The 15,222-nt window shown below is 42.3% G+C and overlaps 1 protein-coding gene across 1 annotated transcript in view; it reads right to left on the bottom strand.

Moving 5' to 3' along the window:
- Positions 1 to 15,222, bottom strand: part of ctnnd2a (catenin (cadherin-associated protein), delta 2a) — a gene marked incomplete at both ends in the record, with an annotated part of 184,528 nt that overhangs the window by 52,944 nt on the left and 116,362 nt on the right. Inside the window, one exon of the mRNA XM_079292530.1 lies at positions 6,674 to 6,887. Within this exon, the coding sequence (XP_079148656.1) occupies positions 6,674 to 6,887 (214 nt within the window). The remainder of the gene's footprint in view (positions 1 to 6,673; positions 6,888 to 15,222) is intronic.

Here is a 15,222-nt window from a genome sequence, read left to right as displayed (position 1 = left end):
TTGTTTTTGCTTGGTTGAACCATAATTTGCTTTTACTGCAGCTCGTGTCTATGTTGTGTTTTTGTCTGTCTGTGATTTGTTTTGACTGTAATTGATATGCATTGTATCACGATTATTTCTTTAAACGTGTTTCTTGATTATAGGCTGCCAACTTCACACGTGGGGCAGGGACGAGTGATGAAAACTATTGAATGAAGTATTGAATGAATGAATGAAATTTATTTATAGAGCGCTTTTCACAGACATAACATCACAAAGTGCTTAACAGAGCAGACATTTAAAACCATAAAAAACACAATGTGACCCTAGGGTAAATAAATTACATACACAGAGAAAAATAAAAAATAAAAAAATAAAATAAAAAATAATAAAAAATAAAATAAAAATGTAAAACATATTTTAAGAGCAGGTCTAGGACATGGGTTTTTACTCCAACGCCAGCCTAAAAAGGTGGGTTTTGAGCTGTTTTTTAAAAGTATTCACAGTATCTGCAAGGCGTAGAGTAGAGGCGTATTAAACTGTGCAAGACAAAGAGCGTGTGGGAAAAATTGAAAAGAGAAAAAGAAGGCGTAAAAGTGTGTGTGTGTGTGTGTGTGTGTGTGTGTGTGTGTGTACCAAAGAGACTGTGAGAGCACAAGAAGAGGAGCGTGATAATAAGGCGATGACCTTGTATGATGTTTGGCAGCAATCAAGTACTCACACTCAGGCTGTGTGTGTGTGTGTGTGTGTGTGTGTGTGTGTGTGTGTGTGTGTGCTTGTGGGAGCATGGCAACATTTGCCTTCACTTTCACTAATCAGCCTCTTGTTGCACTTCTCAAGATTCTCTCTTTTTCCTCTCAATCTCTCCTCTCACAGGCTCCTTTCCAACCAAGGTAACAGCTCAAACATCCACAAACACATATTCACTCGGTGGCACACATATCGGGCAAAACACTTCCAGACATCCCTGTCTTCCTGTGTCGTCTACTTCGCAAGTGGTGAGTGTTGTCAGTGTGTGATTGCAATCATGTTAAACAGTGTTGTCTCTGATGACAAGAACCTGTCTGCAGGCTTGCAAAGAAACTGGCAGACAGCTGCCTTTATTTGGCTTCTCCGGCCAATGCACATACAAGAATGAAAAAAAAACATGCACACACTACACACACCAAGGATGTGAGAGGGTGGGGTTAGGATGGTCATTTTTTTGCAGATAGCGTTGAAGACAAAGATCAAGCAGAAGGAGGAAACACAAAGGAATGTTCCGGGGCAAGGACGTTGTGTCTGCCACTGTTTAACATTCGAGGTTGACACACACACACACACACACACAACCGCCCACACACACACCTGCCAGCTCTAGCAACATAGATCTGAAATGCTTCGCTAAACCCAGTGTCCTTATGAGTATAACATCAGGTGAGCAACAGACAATGATGTCATCCAGCTGGAGCCTTTATGAACGTGTGTGTTTGTGTGTGTGTGTGTGTTTTCTTCCTTCCTCTCTCCCTGTCTTTATCTCTTTCCTTCCCTCCTCGGACTAGTTCCCCTCAGACGCTTGACGGACAGTTTCCTAGGAGCCGGGTGGTTTGGGGGAAATGAGGAGATGATTGCATGAATTCATGAATAAATGAGAGTGTGACTTGTAAGGGGAGAGTGAGGCCTGTTAGGCCTCAAGTGGCAATGTTTTATTAAACAGCCTTCATCTGTGCGACTATTACGTGAATTAGTTAGCCGTGGGGTCACAACCTGGTGATGAGTAAAGCCAGAGAAGACAAATTACATTTCGAATGTGTCGACAGAAATCTGTGATTGAAAAATCCCAAAAATAAATATTGATTTGGGATAATAGTTTAGGTGACAGCATATTAACAATTGTTGACCTGACCCCAGGGTCAAACAACTTAACATCCTGCAGTCGGTTTGTCAGCTCGAGTTCTGTATCGTGGGTAAATTGTCACTGCTTATACTGGGGGGGGGGGGGGGGGGGGTTCCCACAGCGAAAAATACCGAAGAGACATTTCTGCAGGACACTATCAATTTTATAGCAGCAGCAAAAGAAAAAGAGGCATCCTGGGGAAGGCATCCTGCTTCCCCACAGGAATCACTGTAATGACTGTGATGGAGCCCTGTCCTCAAGCATTTCTGAAAGAAGGTTAAGAGCTTTGGCTTCAACTAAAATGACTTGAAATAACATGACAAATATTATAACAGCAGTGTGAACATGGCGACTGGGACATCTACGGGCAGCGGGGGCTCATGCCCCTCAGGCAAAGTGAATCATTTTCCGCTAAACATGAATCAAAAGGTACATTTGTCTCCTACAGTTGTATCTTAAGAGTAATACAGTGAAGATGTTTGCACAAACGCCTGCATTTTGAACACATGACTTCCCTCAGCAGTTGCTTCTCAGCCCAGAGCAGACAGCAGCAGCTGCAGCGGCAGGGTTATGCCACGGTCCACTGCTTCAAGGTGAGCCCATGAGTAAGGATAGCATCTCCTATTGACACCCAGAGCCTGTGCATCGACCAGACTTTGACTGACAGGCCCGGAAGCCTTGACTTCGTCCTATCAACCCCACGCTTAGACCCAGGAAGCTAATACAGCTTGTCTATATTTAAACTTCAGAACCAACAGGGAGATAGGGTAAATTGTCGAGGCAAGGTTTTCCGGTCACTCAAAGAAAAAAGAAGTGTGCCCTGTCTCATTTCCCCAGACCCAAACAGATTCTTTCATCACAGAGAATAGGGAAGCGCTTTGACAAAGCTGACAACACAGAGGCAGTAATGAGGAAGCTGATTTGTTATGACTCTAGTACAACCACGTCTTCTCGAGCCCAGCAGTTGAAGATTGCCTCTATTGATGTCATTTGAGTATGCACCACTGCCCCTGATGAACCTCACCAACTGCCGTTTGCTTGCTTTCAAATCATTTAGCCACCAATTAGTAACGAAGGTCAAGCTCCGCGAGGAAAGTCATTTGGCAATAGATCCAACGCACTCCCTGCTACGTATCGCTGCAGAGGATATTTGCAGCAATGGCCTGAGAAAGGAGTTCCTCCACATTCACACTGACTCTGTTGGCAGCTGCGCTTCACAACGGCAGTCCAACGCATTTACAGGTTCAGTCCAACTTGAACTGTAGATGTGAGAGGAGGAGAAAATGTTACGATAGAAAGTAATCTGTTATTTGTTTCCCTGTGCACACATTCTTGGCGAAATGGAGGCTTTTGATGCTGTCGCCTTTGCATGTCCGCCTTCATACTGGCTTAATGAGCTGACATCTTTTCTATCATTGGAAAGGGTGAAATATTCCATTAGAGTTATGTTGCCAATTTCTACAAAAGATGGCCGCCTATTTTCTCGCATGTAAATAAGCTTTCCTCTCTGACCCCCGGCAGATTCTCAATGCAGCTGTTCTTTGAAGCAGGCACCTTAAGCATCCTTCTTATTGTACTTCCCTCCCTTTTATATTTCATTTTATTGACTTTGTGCGTGTGTTTTAGTTATTTTATATCGTTTATTTGTGTGTGCGTTTCTTCTCTTTGGTTGGGTTGGGTGGGGGGGCGGTTAGAGGAAGGTGTTTTTATCTCTGTCTTAACAAAGCAAATAAGAGGAAAAGCTTTTTTGGAACATACATTTGTCATAGGTACTGGATTCCAACAAACAATGTATGGGAAAAAATAGATGCATTGAATTTAAACAATTCAACAGTTGCAATGGTCAATGCAACACAAACAAACTATTTTAACACACTGTACTCATTGTCTATTTGTCAGAAGAAACATTCAAAACACACTCCCTAATTGAATTACCGAGTCATTACGCAACTGTTTTGAGCGGTGAATTAGAGCTCAGACAGGTGTTCCATGAGGCAAATGAAGATAGACTTCAAAATACAGCTGTACTGGCATGAAAGCAATTGAAATGTGGAGTGCAATGCTAAGTGCCACAGTGAACAGACAACAGGGAAGAGTCATGCATGACACTGATTCACACAGCCAGCAGCAGGGGAGAGCAAGACAGAGAAGGGCAAAGGCAGGAAGAGAGGGATGGTAGGCTTTCAGTGTGTTTCTGCAGGAGGACTAGTTATGAAAGTCAGAGCTCAAAATATGATGCAGTGTGACTTGCGGTTCAATTTATTCATTTGTTAAACTGCTTACAGACCGCACATAAACACACACACGCTCCATCTCCAAGCTGTGTTTTTAATCTCGTAGTCTCTCCAGTGCTGTGGTGAGATTCTTCCAGGTGCCAGAGCGTCCCTGTAGATGAAGTCTGGTGACTGCCATAACTGACTTCTTTATCTGGGATAAAAACAAAATGTCCTGATTGTTTTCCATTCCTATATTCTTCTTTCCTCCCTTTGTTTAGTCGGTCCTCCCTTCCGTCTTTTTCATCCTTCCTACTAATCCCCACTTCCATCCCATTTGTTGTCAATTTTCCCCTCATTATTCCCTCTCTTCCTCTTCCTTCCCCCTTTTCTTCCAATTGTATTTCACCATCTACAATAACAATATAACAACAAGAACAGCTTACTTCCTTCTCCATCCACCTGCATGTCTCCAACTGTCCTTCCATTTCCAGCCTCCGTCCACCCCGTTATAGCGGTGTCAATAACAATGAATAATTCTAGAAATATAAACCACCTCCATCCTTCCTTTCCTACATTGTAAATTATTCATTTTTTTTTGATGTCTCCACCATTCTTCAGTGGGCCATTATCAGTATTTGAGGGACCTGTAAAGCGAGAGACTGAACCCCTCGCTGGCTTGCGGGCTGTCTTTGTTGTGATCCGCCGGGTCCCCTTCTCCTCAATAGAGCAAGAGACCCATGAGGCTGCATCTAGGTATGGATGTTCGAGTGTGTGTGTGTGTGTGTGTGTGTGTGTGTGTGTGTGTGTGCGCTTGAAGATGAGCTTCGTCCCGCTGAGATAAAAGGGGGTCAGAAGTCAAATTGAACATGGAGGGGCACCACCGACTTCATCTCAGTATTCTTTGTGTGCACGTGTGATATTGCGTGTTCCTGTGTGTCGGTTTGACTCTGTGTGTGTGCCTGAGTGAATGAGCGTGATTGCACTTTATCTTAAGGAATGTCCAATCCTCTAGCGCAAGCTCTCTTATCTCCGAACTAACCTGGTGCAGCAAAGTGGGCTTTTGTTTGAGCAAAGAGCGAGAAACAATGGCGCTACAAGTGCAGATATATCCAGCCCCGGCTCACTGTGATGCACGACACCGAGCCGCATAGAAGGCCAGCATGCGTGCAAATAAAAGAGAGAACAGAAGGGTGTGAAGAGGAGTGGGAACGACACAAGGACATAGGTGGAGGAGTAAAGGGAAGTAGAAGAAATGAGATGACATAAGAGGAGAGAAGGAGAGAGGACAAGGATTGCCCGGTTCTGTCATGGGAGCGATATGCTGGTAACACACCGTGGGAGAACTGCTCATTGGAACATCTGCTGGGCTGCTTTCATTCCCACCCATCACAGGTCACAGCTCACCCACTTCATTTAAATCAAAGCAAACCCTTAACCTTTCTGAGACACTCATTATTGCTGAATTCCATAAGAAAAACAGGTTTTAACCTTTCGACTAAATCCTGTGACACATGTGCCCAAAGACGATTGACACGCACACACATGCTCAACACTGCAGTTCATCATTATTACCTGTCCTGAGGCTGTAGAACCAATGCCATGCTGGGAAATAACTGTAGCTGCACATTTGGATTGCACATACAGTATGCTTGAGGTGGTGTATGTGTGTGAGCATCTGTGCATCTTCGTTAAGCAGAGAGGGATGCAGTGCTTGTGTTAGTGTTTGCTGCAGCACTAAAGGGCCTCTGGTAGAATATTAAATTCTTCGTGGGAGGCATATTGCAAAAATATTTCGGGGGAGAAATGGAGATCAAATTATAGCAGCTCATGTAATGTCTGTTTGCTTAGGTGGGTGTTCAAATTTAATCCATACATCTTTTGCCTACACAGATATTTGTGTGCCTCTCCACAATAAGTGCAGCACATCTGAGAGTGGTTACGTGCGTGTGTGTGTATATGCTTGTGCGTCTCTATGTTTGTGTGTGTGTGTGTGTGTGTCTCCAGTGCACTGGCTAACTTGTCCTGCTCATGCCCTCCAGGTTAAGACAAGTTTGACCAGTGATTGTAAACCACCACACTCGCTGGTCGGGACTTAAATGCTACACATGCATTTCTTTGCGATTGTTTGCAGGCACCCACGGCAAAAAAAAAAAAACAGAGCCAAACTTGAATCGAATAACAACTCAAACTGTTGAAACGAGAGGGCACAGAACAAAACACTTCTCAAGAGAAATGATGTTTAAAAGAAACAGTTGCTTTCTCTGCATTCTTTGCAGAATGCATATTAAAGTGTTCAATCAGTAATCAGCAGCAATATCCTTGCAATGTGCATAGGTACACAGGTGCATATAATGGTGTGCATGGCAGCTTTACTGATCCTCACATCTTCGCATCGCAAATTCCATCCACACACACACACACACACACACGCACACACACACACACACAAATCCACACACACACACAAATCCACACACCATTATAACCTCGCCTCAGGCCAAAAGAGCAGAGTCTTGCTGGAGAATAACTGCAGCTACACCATGATATATCTATATGTAGGTGCAAGGAAGATTAGGTGTAAGTTTAACCACAGCTACAGTACCTGTGACCAGCTCTCTGATCTCCACATCTCCAGTTTTCCTCAGCAGGCGGACCAAGGCAGGAATCCCGCCGCAGTTCTTCAGGGCCACTTTGTTCTCATCGTTGGCCTTGCCGTACACCAGGTTCCTCAGGGCTCCGCAGGCGCTACGGTGAACCTCGCTCATCCTGTGGTCCAGGAGGTCGACCAGCAGCTGGATGCCTCCCTGTCTGCGGATCTGAGGATCAAAGAAAATGAATAACAAAAATGAAAAACCCGTCATAGACCCACATAGTACACACTCCGCCACCAGAAAAATGTTCGACAAAATGGTCAACAGTTGTCAATGCACGTAGCTACTTACATACTTATGTGTGTTCAGCATGTGTGTGTGTGTGTGTGTGTGGCCTATATTATCTGTCAGCCCTGCCAATAAGATTAACAACCCAGTGTGTACTAATTAAAGATACTACGACACAGCTAATGACGGTGCTTTCACAAAATGACGCTTAATTACACTGGTGAGGGAAGGAAACGAGGTGTGACACCTGCTTTGCTTATAATCGAACAAAACATTGTGCTTGTCTTCTGCGTGTCTGTCTGCTGTACTATCTGTCTCTCGTCCTGCTTCTCAACATTTTCCAATTTCTACAATGTCTGTTTCTGCCATGCATATGCGTATACACATCACTACTGACACTTCCTGCTGCTGCTTACTGTGAGGGAAAATAGTTCGGAGACACAACTGCTTCTTAAAATAGACAACGACGGTTCAATTGCTTTATATAACAATGTTGTACACATGCACAAGTGAGCATGATTTGTACAATATGTATGATTGAAATGGGTAAGTACAAAAGCTAAACCTGAAATTATGATAGATTGTGTTTGAAACCAGGAGTTTATTTATAACATGTGTGATCCCTACTATTGAAAACTAGTATTCATAGTTTTAAATCACAGTTTTAGACAAACTGTGAATATATATCTACATAACACAAATGTAAAAATCTAAAGAAATTGGCCAGTTACAAATAATCCTATAATTCAACACTTTTTACAGCACAATTTCGTCCTCTACTCCTTTAACAATACCGACATTTTAAAAGAGATTCCAGATTGTATTCCCATTCCCATGAGTGCAGGTAGTAAACGTAGAAGCCTGCTTCCAGACATCTGCATCTCAGATTTGTTCAGTGATTCAAATATAAATGAAAGAACTGAAAATAAATACCAATTCAGTGTGACTATCAGGCTATAAACTTAATGTTACGGGTTAAAACTAGAAAATACTAGTTCCTGTTTTTGCCAAGTCGTCTTACCACTCATACCAACCAAATGGCTTGTAGGACTCCCCAAACACGCTTAATGGCAGACTCACCAGGCTACATGAAACATGTTCATGTATTTTATGCAAGCACCACCTTCACTCTCCTATATCACTCTTCTGGGCTTCTTTTAATGTCTGCCATCAAGAAGCAGGCACAGCATAATCACATTTAAGGTATTTCAACAAGTGGCCTCACCGTTCTGGAGATTTCAAACTCTCCAAACATGCTCATGCAACCACCTCTTCTCTTTGTATTCTATGTAGTGCTGTATTTCCTATGTAAATACACACACACAGGCGCACACACACAAAGAGAGAGAAACTAAGCCAAATCAGTGCTGATTTATGATCCTGATTCTGTGAGACAAGACCATCAGGGCCGTTAGCCCAGTGGGGATCACATTGACGGCACTCGGGTGTTACACATTATGCCTTCCCCCTATGGAGTTACTCATAATGCCTTCCCACCATGGTGATACACGCATTGCCTTCTCCCTATGCTGGTGCTTTTTAAACCCTCCCACATCGCTTCTCCTCTGCAGGGATCTTCATCGGCCTTAGGGGCCCAAAGAGCTTACAGCAAGCCGTGTTTAGTCCAATCGACAGCGGTGTAGTACTAATCACCACAAACAGGCTGCTCTGATCACCAGGAGACGAATACGAACATGGACAGAGCAACTAGCGGGTGTGTGTTAGAGGAAGAGGGATAGAGAAAGCGTGTCTTTCATACTGTCACTTTTATTGAATCTCTGAAGTACAGCAACAGGCACAGTTACTCATCCAGATAACTGGAAAAAACTGTTTTTCACAGTTGACTGCATAATCAGGCTTCTTGAAAACCTCTTTTATTTTTCTGCACGTTCTCCCCGTCAAGCACATGTACTGGAAAATGATTCTTAGTGTTTAATCGTGAAGCACCAGACGGTTGGAGTGTACCAAGCAGACATGTTGACATGGACAGTAAAGTGCAATGAATAGACTTTCCTGTGATTTTCCCTGGCACCCATTGTTTTGTCTCCTGTGGAAACCACACACATTTGGTAATGTGTAAGAAAAAAGGAGAAGAACAACAAACACACACATCTGAATGAGTGTTTACAAGCGCAATTTAACTTTGATTTATTCATCGTGAAAGCAAATGATAAATGTGGGCCAGGTGGGGAGAGAGAATGACTGTGAAAGGAGGGAAAGAAAGCATAAGAAAGTGATGGAGGGCAGGGAGAGGATGGAGGCGTTTGATGACACAGCAGGAGTTTATCGAGCAAAATGACTTTGCTGATCTATTCAATTCAAATGGATTAAGGGATGCAGTGAATGGCAAACTAACCTTGCACCACTGGCCACACAATTTCATCAACCTGATGTGTTGTCCCTCTTATGCCCTCCAGTCCTCCCTCTGCTCCTCTCCTCCTCCCTCTGCTCCCCTTCCCTTCTCCCGGTACTGATCTCTGCTCCTCTCCCCTCTCCTCTTTATGCCTGTGTCACAGTTAATCTGTTGTTCCATAAAACCCATCGAGCTATTACTTTGCATTGCCTCTGAGCTACCTACAAGGCTCGACAATACCTCTGCGCCCGTTCCTCTGTTTCATGTAAAGAAGATTATAGAAGCGCAGATTGATTTGTCTTTGTCTCCTGCTGTTTCGCGGCGGCCACGGCTGTTGGTAACCCATAACGACAGCATTGCCGTGGTAACAGTTAGCAGCGGTGACAGCTGGGATTGTGGGAATCAGAGGTGCCGGCGCCGTAAAAAGCTGGCAGCGGGACAAACGGGCGACACGTACTTAAATTGGTGGCACGTGAAGCATAAGAAGTGTGTTCCTAGTCATCACACATGGAACGTCAACAACGATCAGCAGCACAGGCCCTAGATAGTCGACTGCTTGCATGTCGTGTGCGAGGACACAGGGTGAAGATGTGTCACACCTTTCAACCTCACGCAGGCATACACACACACACGCAAGGGGCTTTGTTTTTACCTGACGCGTAGCCTCGGGCTAACTGTATTTTAGAGCCTTTCAACCTTCGGCAAATTAAGTTCCTGGTCCGAGGCTAACATTTCCCTCTGGAGCCTTCTAAACTGGGCCAAACGTGGCATTAACCTATGGCTCCCTGATATTGTTCCGAGGCAGGGACAAAGCTAATTTTGCAGCAGTATCAACAGTAAGATCCCCAACTGAGAAAATGTACCTTGACAAATACACCAGAGCAGGGGTCTCAAACTCATTTTCACTCCGGGCCACATCAGCATCATCGCCCACAAAGGGCCGGTTGTAAATGTAACTACTCCTAACATATTGGTAAATAACTGTCTCTGCATTTGATTATTGTTTATTCAAGTGTAAAAATATTGTACATGCAGTTATATAAATGTAAAAATATATTTCAGCACATTTCTGTTATTATAACTTAAATCCTTTTAATTTAGGGTTCAGAAACCCACATTACTCTATCAAAGATCAAACTATTAAAGAAAATATCAAAGACAAATATCAAACAAGTTATTATAATAACTTTGTTCAATGCTTAAAATCCTTTCAAGGGTGCGTTTGCACAATCCCACATGAAGTATTTGATGTGTTTTAAAGCCACGTTTAAAGTAGTCTTCAATGTACTCACAATACATTTCCATGTCAAGTGTACAGTAACCAGCCAAAGAGCTGCTTCTGTGACTGTGTGTTTAAGTATCTCATAATTTTGACTTTTTATCTCATAACTTCGACTTTCTATCTCATCATTTTGACTTTCTATCTCATAATTTTGATTTTCTATCTCATAATTTTGTTGTTTGAAGATTACGGCAACAAAAACCACTACTCTTGGCAGCAGGGGACAGGGAAAGTGCTTAATAATCCCAGTGTGTGACTGTGCATGCATGTGCTTCGGTAGGTGGGTGGTCCCCAGTGGTTCCATACTAGCGTATGACCAATAATTCAGATGTAGATCCATTACAAAGGGTATTTTTGGTGGTGCCAGGAAAATTATGGATTCGTCATTTTACAAATCATCCAAAAGCTCTCAGCGTTCCAGACAGATATTCCAGGAATATAGCTTTTTAGGTATTTTGAATTAAATTAGTCATTGATGACTCTGGATATTGTTGCCAGTGGTGAGAATTGACACTGGGATTAAAAATAAACCTTGCGTTTACACTCACACACGATTTCACACAGTAATCAGAGTGGAAAATTGCATATGCAGCATGAAGCTGTGTAAAGAGGGACAGAAGCATGCACTATTATTACAGTATCTGCCATGAATCATTCGCTGTGTCTTTCTCATCTTTCATGCTGATCTCTGTTGAACAGACATTCACACTTTGCACAGTTCATGGTCTAAAAATCTAAAATAAGATTTGTTTCACCATATTGACTTGAACTCATCGTTAAAGTCTCCAGTAAGAAGCCTGTATTTACACTGTGTTGTATAATCAAGCGGGTCTGCTATGAATAAATAAAAAAAAGAAAACATTTCATCTACAAAAACGGTGGGAGGAGGAGAAATTAAGGTAACTGATGACAAAATCAAGTGGTAGAGGCAGACAGTAATATGTGAGGTGTGAAGTAAACTAAATGGATACGTGTGAGAGAGAGAGAGAGAGAGAGAGAGAGGGAGAGAGGGAGAGAGGGAGAGGGAGCGAGAGAGGGAGAGAGAGAGAGAGAGAGAGAGCGAGAGAGAGGGAGAGGGGAGGAGAGTGGGGTTAGGGGTGTGACACAGAGTCAGGGGGCACGTTCCTCTCCCCTTTACCGGTCTGTTGGATAAATGGATATCGACAAGGCTGCTACACAAAATGAATGACTGAACTTTAGTCTGACACAGTGTGTGTGTGTGTGTGTGTGTGTGTGTGTGTGTGTGTGTGTGTGTGTGTGCGTGTGTGTGTGTGCTTGTGTGATGGTGTAGCTGAAGGGGATGCATGAGCTGACATGTCAACAGGCTTGGGAGCATGTATGTATTGTGTGTGTTTGAAGAATAGGTGACGGTTTGCAAGTGTGCGCCTCAGTATGTGTATGTGTGTGTATGTGTCTGGAGCAGCTATAAAAGAGGCTGAAAAGGAATATGCCCAACTGCCTCCGTGGTCAACTGTAATCTGAGCTGAGGCCAGACCTCTCTATGTACATCTGATTAGATACAAGCATACGTGAAGGCACTCAACATAAATTCATGCCCTTAAATATACAAACACACACGCATGCACTCTCACGTACCAACTTGAAACCTCCAGAGACAGAAAACCAAAGACTGCATTCTTGTTACCTGACCTGACAGCAGTAAGCCGTATTTTCATGTTTTCTTTATGTTTTCCTCTCCCTCCCAACCACCTCCCTGTCTCGCCCCCTCTCTGTGCCCCTACAGAGTATCTCTTCAGCGACAAATAGCATTTGTGGCTGTGTCTCGCTGCTCAGCGTGTCCCCTGCCATCTGTGTCTATCTGGCGAACTGCAAATGAGAGAGAAGCCTTTCGTCTTCAGTGCTTATCAACAAATAGCTGCCATCTAAGTTCATAATGCATGTTACTGTACGTTAGACGGCCCATCTTACATAAATGCTATGCTGTTTGATTGATCCTCTTACGTGTCAATTCAAGAACAAAGAGCTTGTTTCAAAAACAGCATTAAGTAATAGGTTATCAAACCTGATAGAGGCTTTTATTGTTTTATTACTGTCATTTCATGAAAGTAATGAGCTCCCCTTAACCGTTTCTTAATAAGAGGGCTTTAAGTAAGCAGCTCTAAAATCACAGGAATTGATAGCTTATTGCGTGAAGATATCCAATGAGAAGATTTAATGTCCTCAAATATAGGGAGTGCTGTCACCTTTGTCATTTCACATTGTCAATTAGGGGCTTAAATGACCTGCCACACAAAATGACCATCGTTTGATTTAATTCTGTGACAATTACTGTTTCGTAAGAGTAGCTGTCAATTGTATTCATGACATCTCTAGCTTTGTCATGAAAAGCAATGGTAGATAAACAACGAAAATAAATGTATATGAATAACCATCAAGAATTGTGTTTTGCATTTGTGTTAAGTTTACACGAGACAAGACACGCCTGTGAAACTCAAACCAGAGGGAGCGGTGGCACTGCACAACAAAACTACGACATGTGAGCCCTAAAAGGTAAAGCGCTCCCAGGTACAGAGGATCTCCTTGTCCTTTTAGGAAACAGCAACTGCCGCGGTCTGCCACGTTTTGGCAAAAGAATATCTAAATGCATAAAAAAATGTATATTCTGTGACATCTGCTGTGATATGAATCCCTGGGTCATAGAGCTGCCAATGACATGCATATTCAACTACTGCTGTCGAAGGTTATTTTTAAAACAGGCAAGCTTACAGATTTGAACACACACACACACACACACACGTGAGCTTTGTGGGAATTACAGAAACCATTGCTCGAAGGCTGCGTGACATCCCTTTTGAACTGACACAGCTAATGTGTCACGCATTTAACACTGTGTTCAAAATGCGTTTTTTTTAATGAATAACAATAGGAAATTTGAGGTACATTAGGTGTGAAATATTGCAATGGCATTTTTCCATAGCAAAATCACTACTCCGCTCTGCACCCAAAAGTAATCAATCAATTTTGATTACTTTACAAAAATAGCCATATTTGCAAGAAGAAGAATCGTTTTCAACCACAACTGTACCCTTGCCGATCAGCTGATTGGAATGATGCCTGCGCCAATAGAGACAAGTGATGGAAATTCCTCGCCAGAGCTACATTAAATATAACTGTATGTGCACTTCATGTGAAGTAAACAACAAAAAAAAATCATCAATCTAAAAAGAACCAATTAACAGCAGCAATGTGTCTTTAGTTTTGTAATGTTGGGAGTCTTAATGAAGCCCAAGCCTTTTTAAGGGTGTTTTTGCCCGGCCACATTCTAACTCACTGCAGCCTTGTTTTTCAATGCATTTAAAATGCATTTTTTTGACAAGAAATGGAAAAAAGCAATCTATATACACAACATGTTTCCAAGTGCCAACAAGTGTTACCAATATTGGGAAAAGGGGGGGGGGCTCTACATGCTTGAAGTAAAGAATCTTGAAGTATTTCCATTTAGAAACTACCTCTTACATCTTATCCTCTCCTCCCTCCAAACTTTCCATTTTACATGCGTAAACAGTCTGCATTTCAGGAAAAGTTTCACTTAATTTTTGTTACATGACTGCTGGTTTCTTAGAAGACTCATTCAGGGCTGCTCAGTTGCACAGATTTTAATGTTGTTTACAAAATCTGGTTAGTACAAAGTATTTATTTTTGATATTTTCAGTTGGAAATTTGAAAATCCAGCAATAGGTTGTGTTTTTGCAAGCTTCAAGCTGTAATAAAGAGTGTATTTTAGATGATTTGTCAAAGAAAACATTCCTTTCAAACCTGCCGGCGGGTTGTGGGGTTGAGATGGTTGTCAATGAAATGTCTGTCTAGTCTCGACATTAAATTCAAACAGCGAGGGCCAGGACTGAGAAGTCAATGGGTGGATGAGGAAAAGAAAGAATTATTACTGAATTATCACAGAACTGTCCCTGCATATGTTTTGTAGCCTTTGTAACAGAACAAAACCGTGTTGACAAGACGAGAATAAGCTCCATCACAACCCTGGTGAAGATCCACCAAGATACGTAAGAGGTTCACAAGTTAAGTAATCATCAACGGCCCATTCACACGCTCTCTTATGAACGCCACAACGTCTTTATTTTGCTCTGAAACTTCCTTTTAAATCTTCTTTGCTTGAAATTGAATGAATACCGCACGCTATAAAGAAGATCTAAGAATAAAAGACGTAAATGAGAGTCAAGCTGCTCCAACATGTGCTCCATCATTAATGTGATGCCTCTACAGTTCATACACAAATCTGCATCACAGCCTCCTCAGTTGATCAAACGTAATACGATGAAAGGCGCTGAGTTTTACAACAGCAAAAAAATAAAGTGGAGGATGCAGAAGAATGGTTTTCAAGAATAATGTCAATACTGAACTCTATGAAGAGATGCACGATTATAATGGAGGAAATACAAAAGCAAACACTATTGGTAACAGCAAAGGATTCATTGATTTGTTCCCTGGGTAATAGGGTTTTGAAATAAATAACACACTTATTAATCATAACAAAACAAATTCATTACTCTCATCACAGTATAAAAAAAAACATCTCGCTTCATTCCAACAATGGGATCTTTACCCAAACTAATATCCCGTATCTGGCTTAGTCTGTCAAGTTTATTTTTCATTAAAAA

Source organism: Melanostigma gelatinosum, assembly GCF_949748355.1.
Source record: "Melanostigma gelatinosum genome assembly, chromosome: 20".
NCBI classification, from domain to species: domain Eukaryota; kingdom Metazoa; phylum Chordata; class Actinopteri; order Perciformes; family Zoarcidae; genus Melanostigma; species Melanostigma gelatinosum.
The sequence above is the reverse complement of the archived record's forward strand: the minus strand, read 5'-3'. Positions and strand labels throughout refer to the sequence as shown.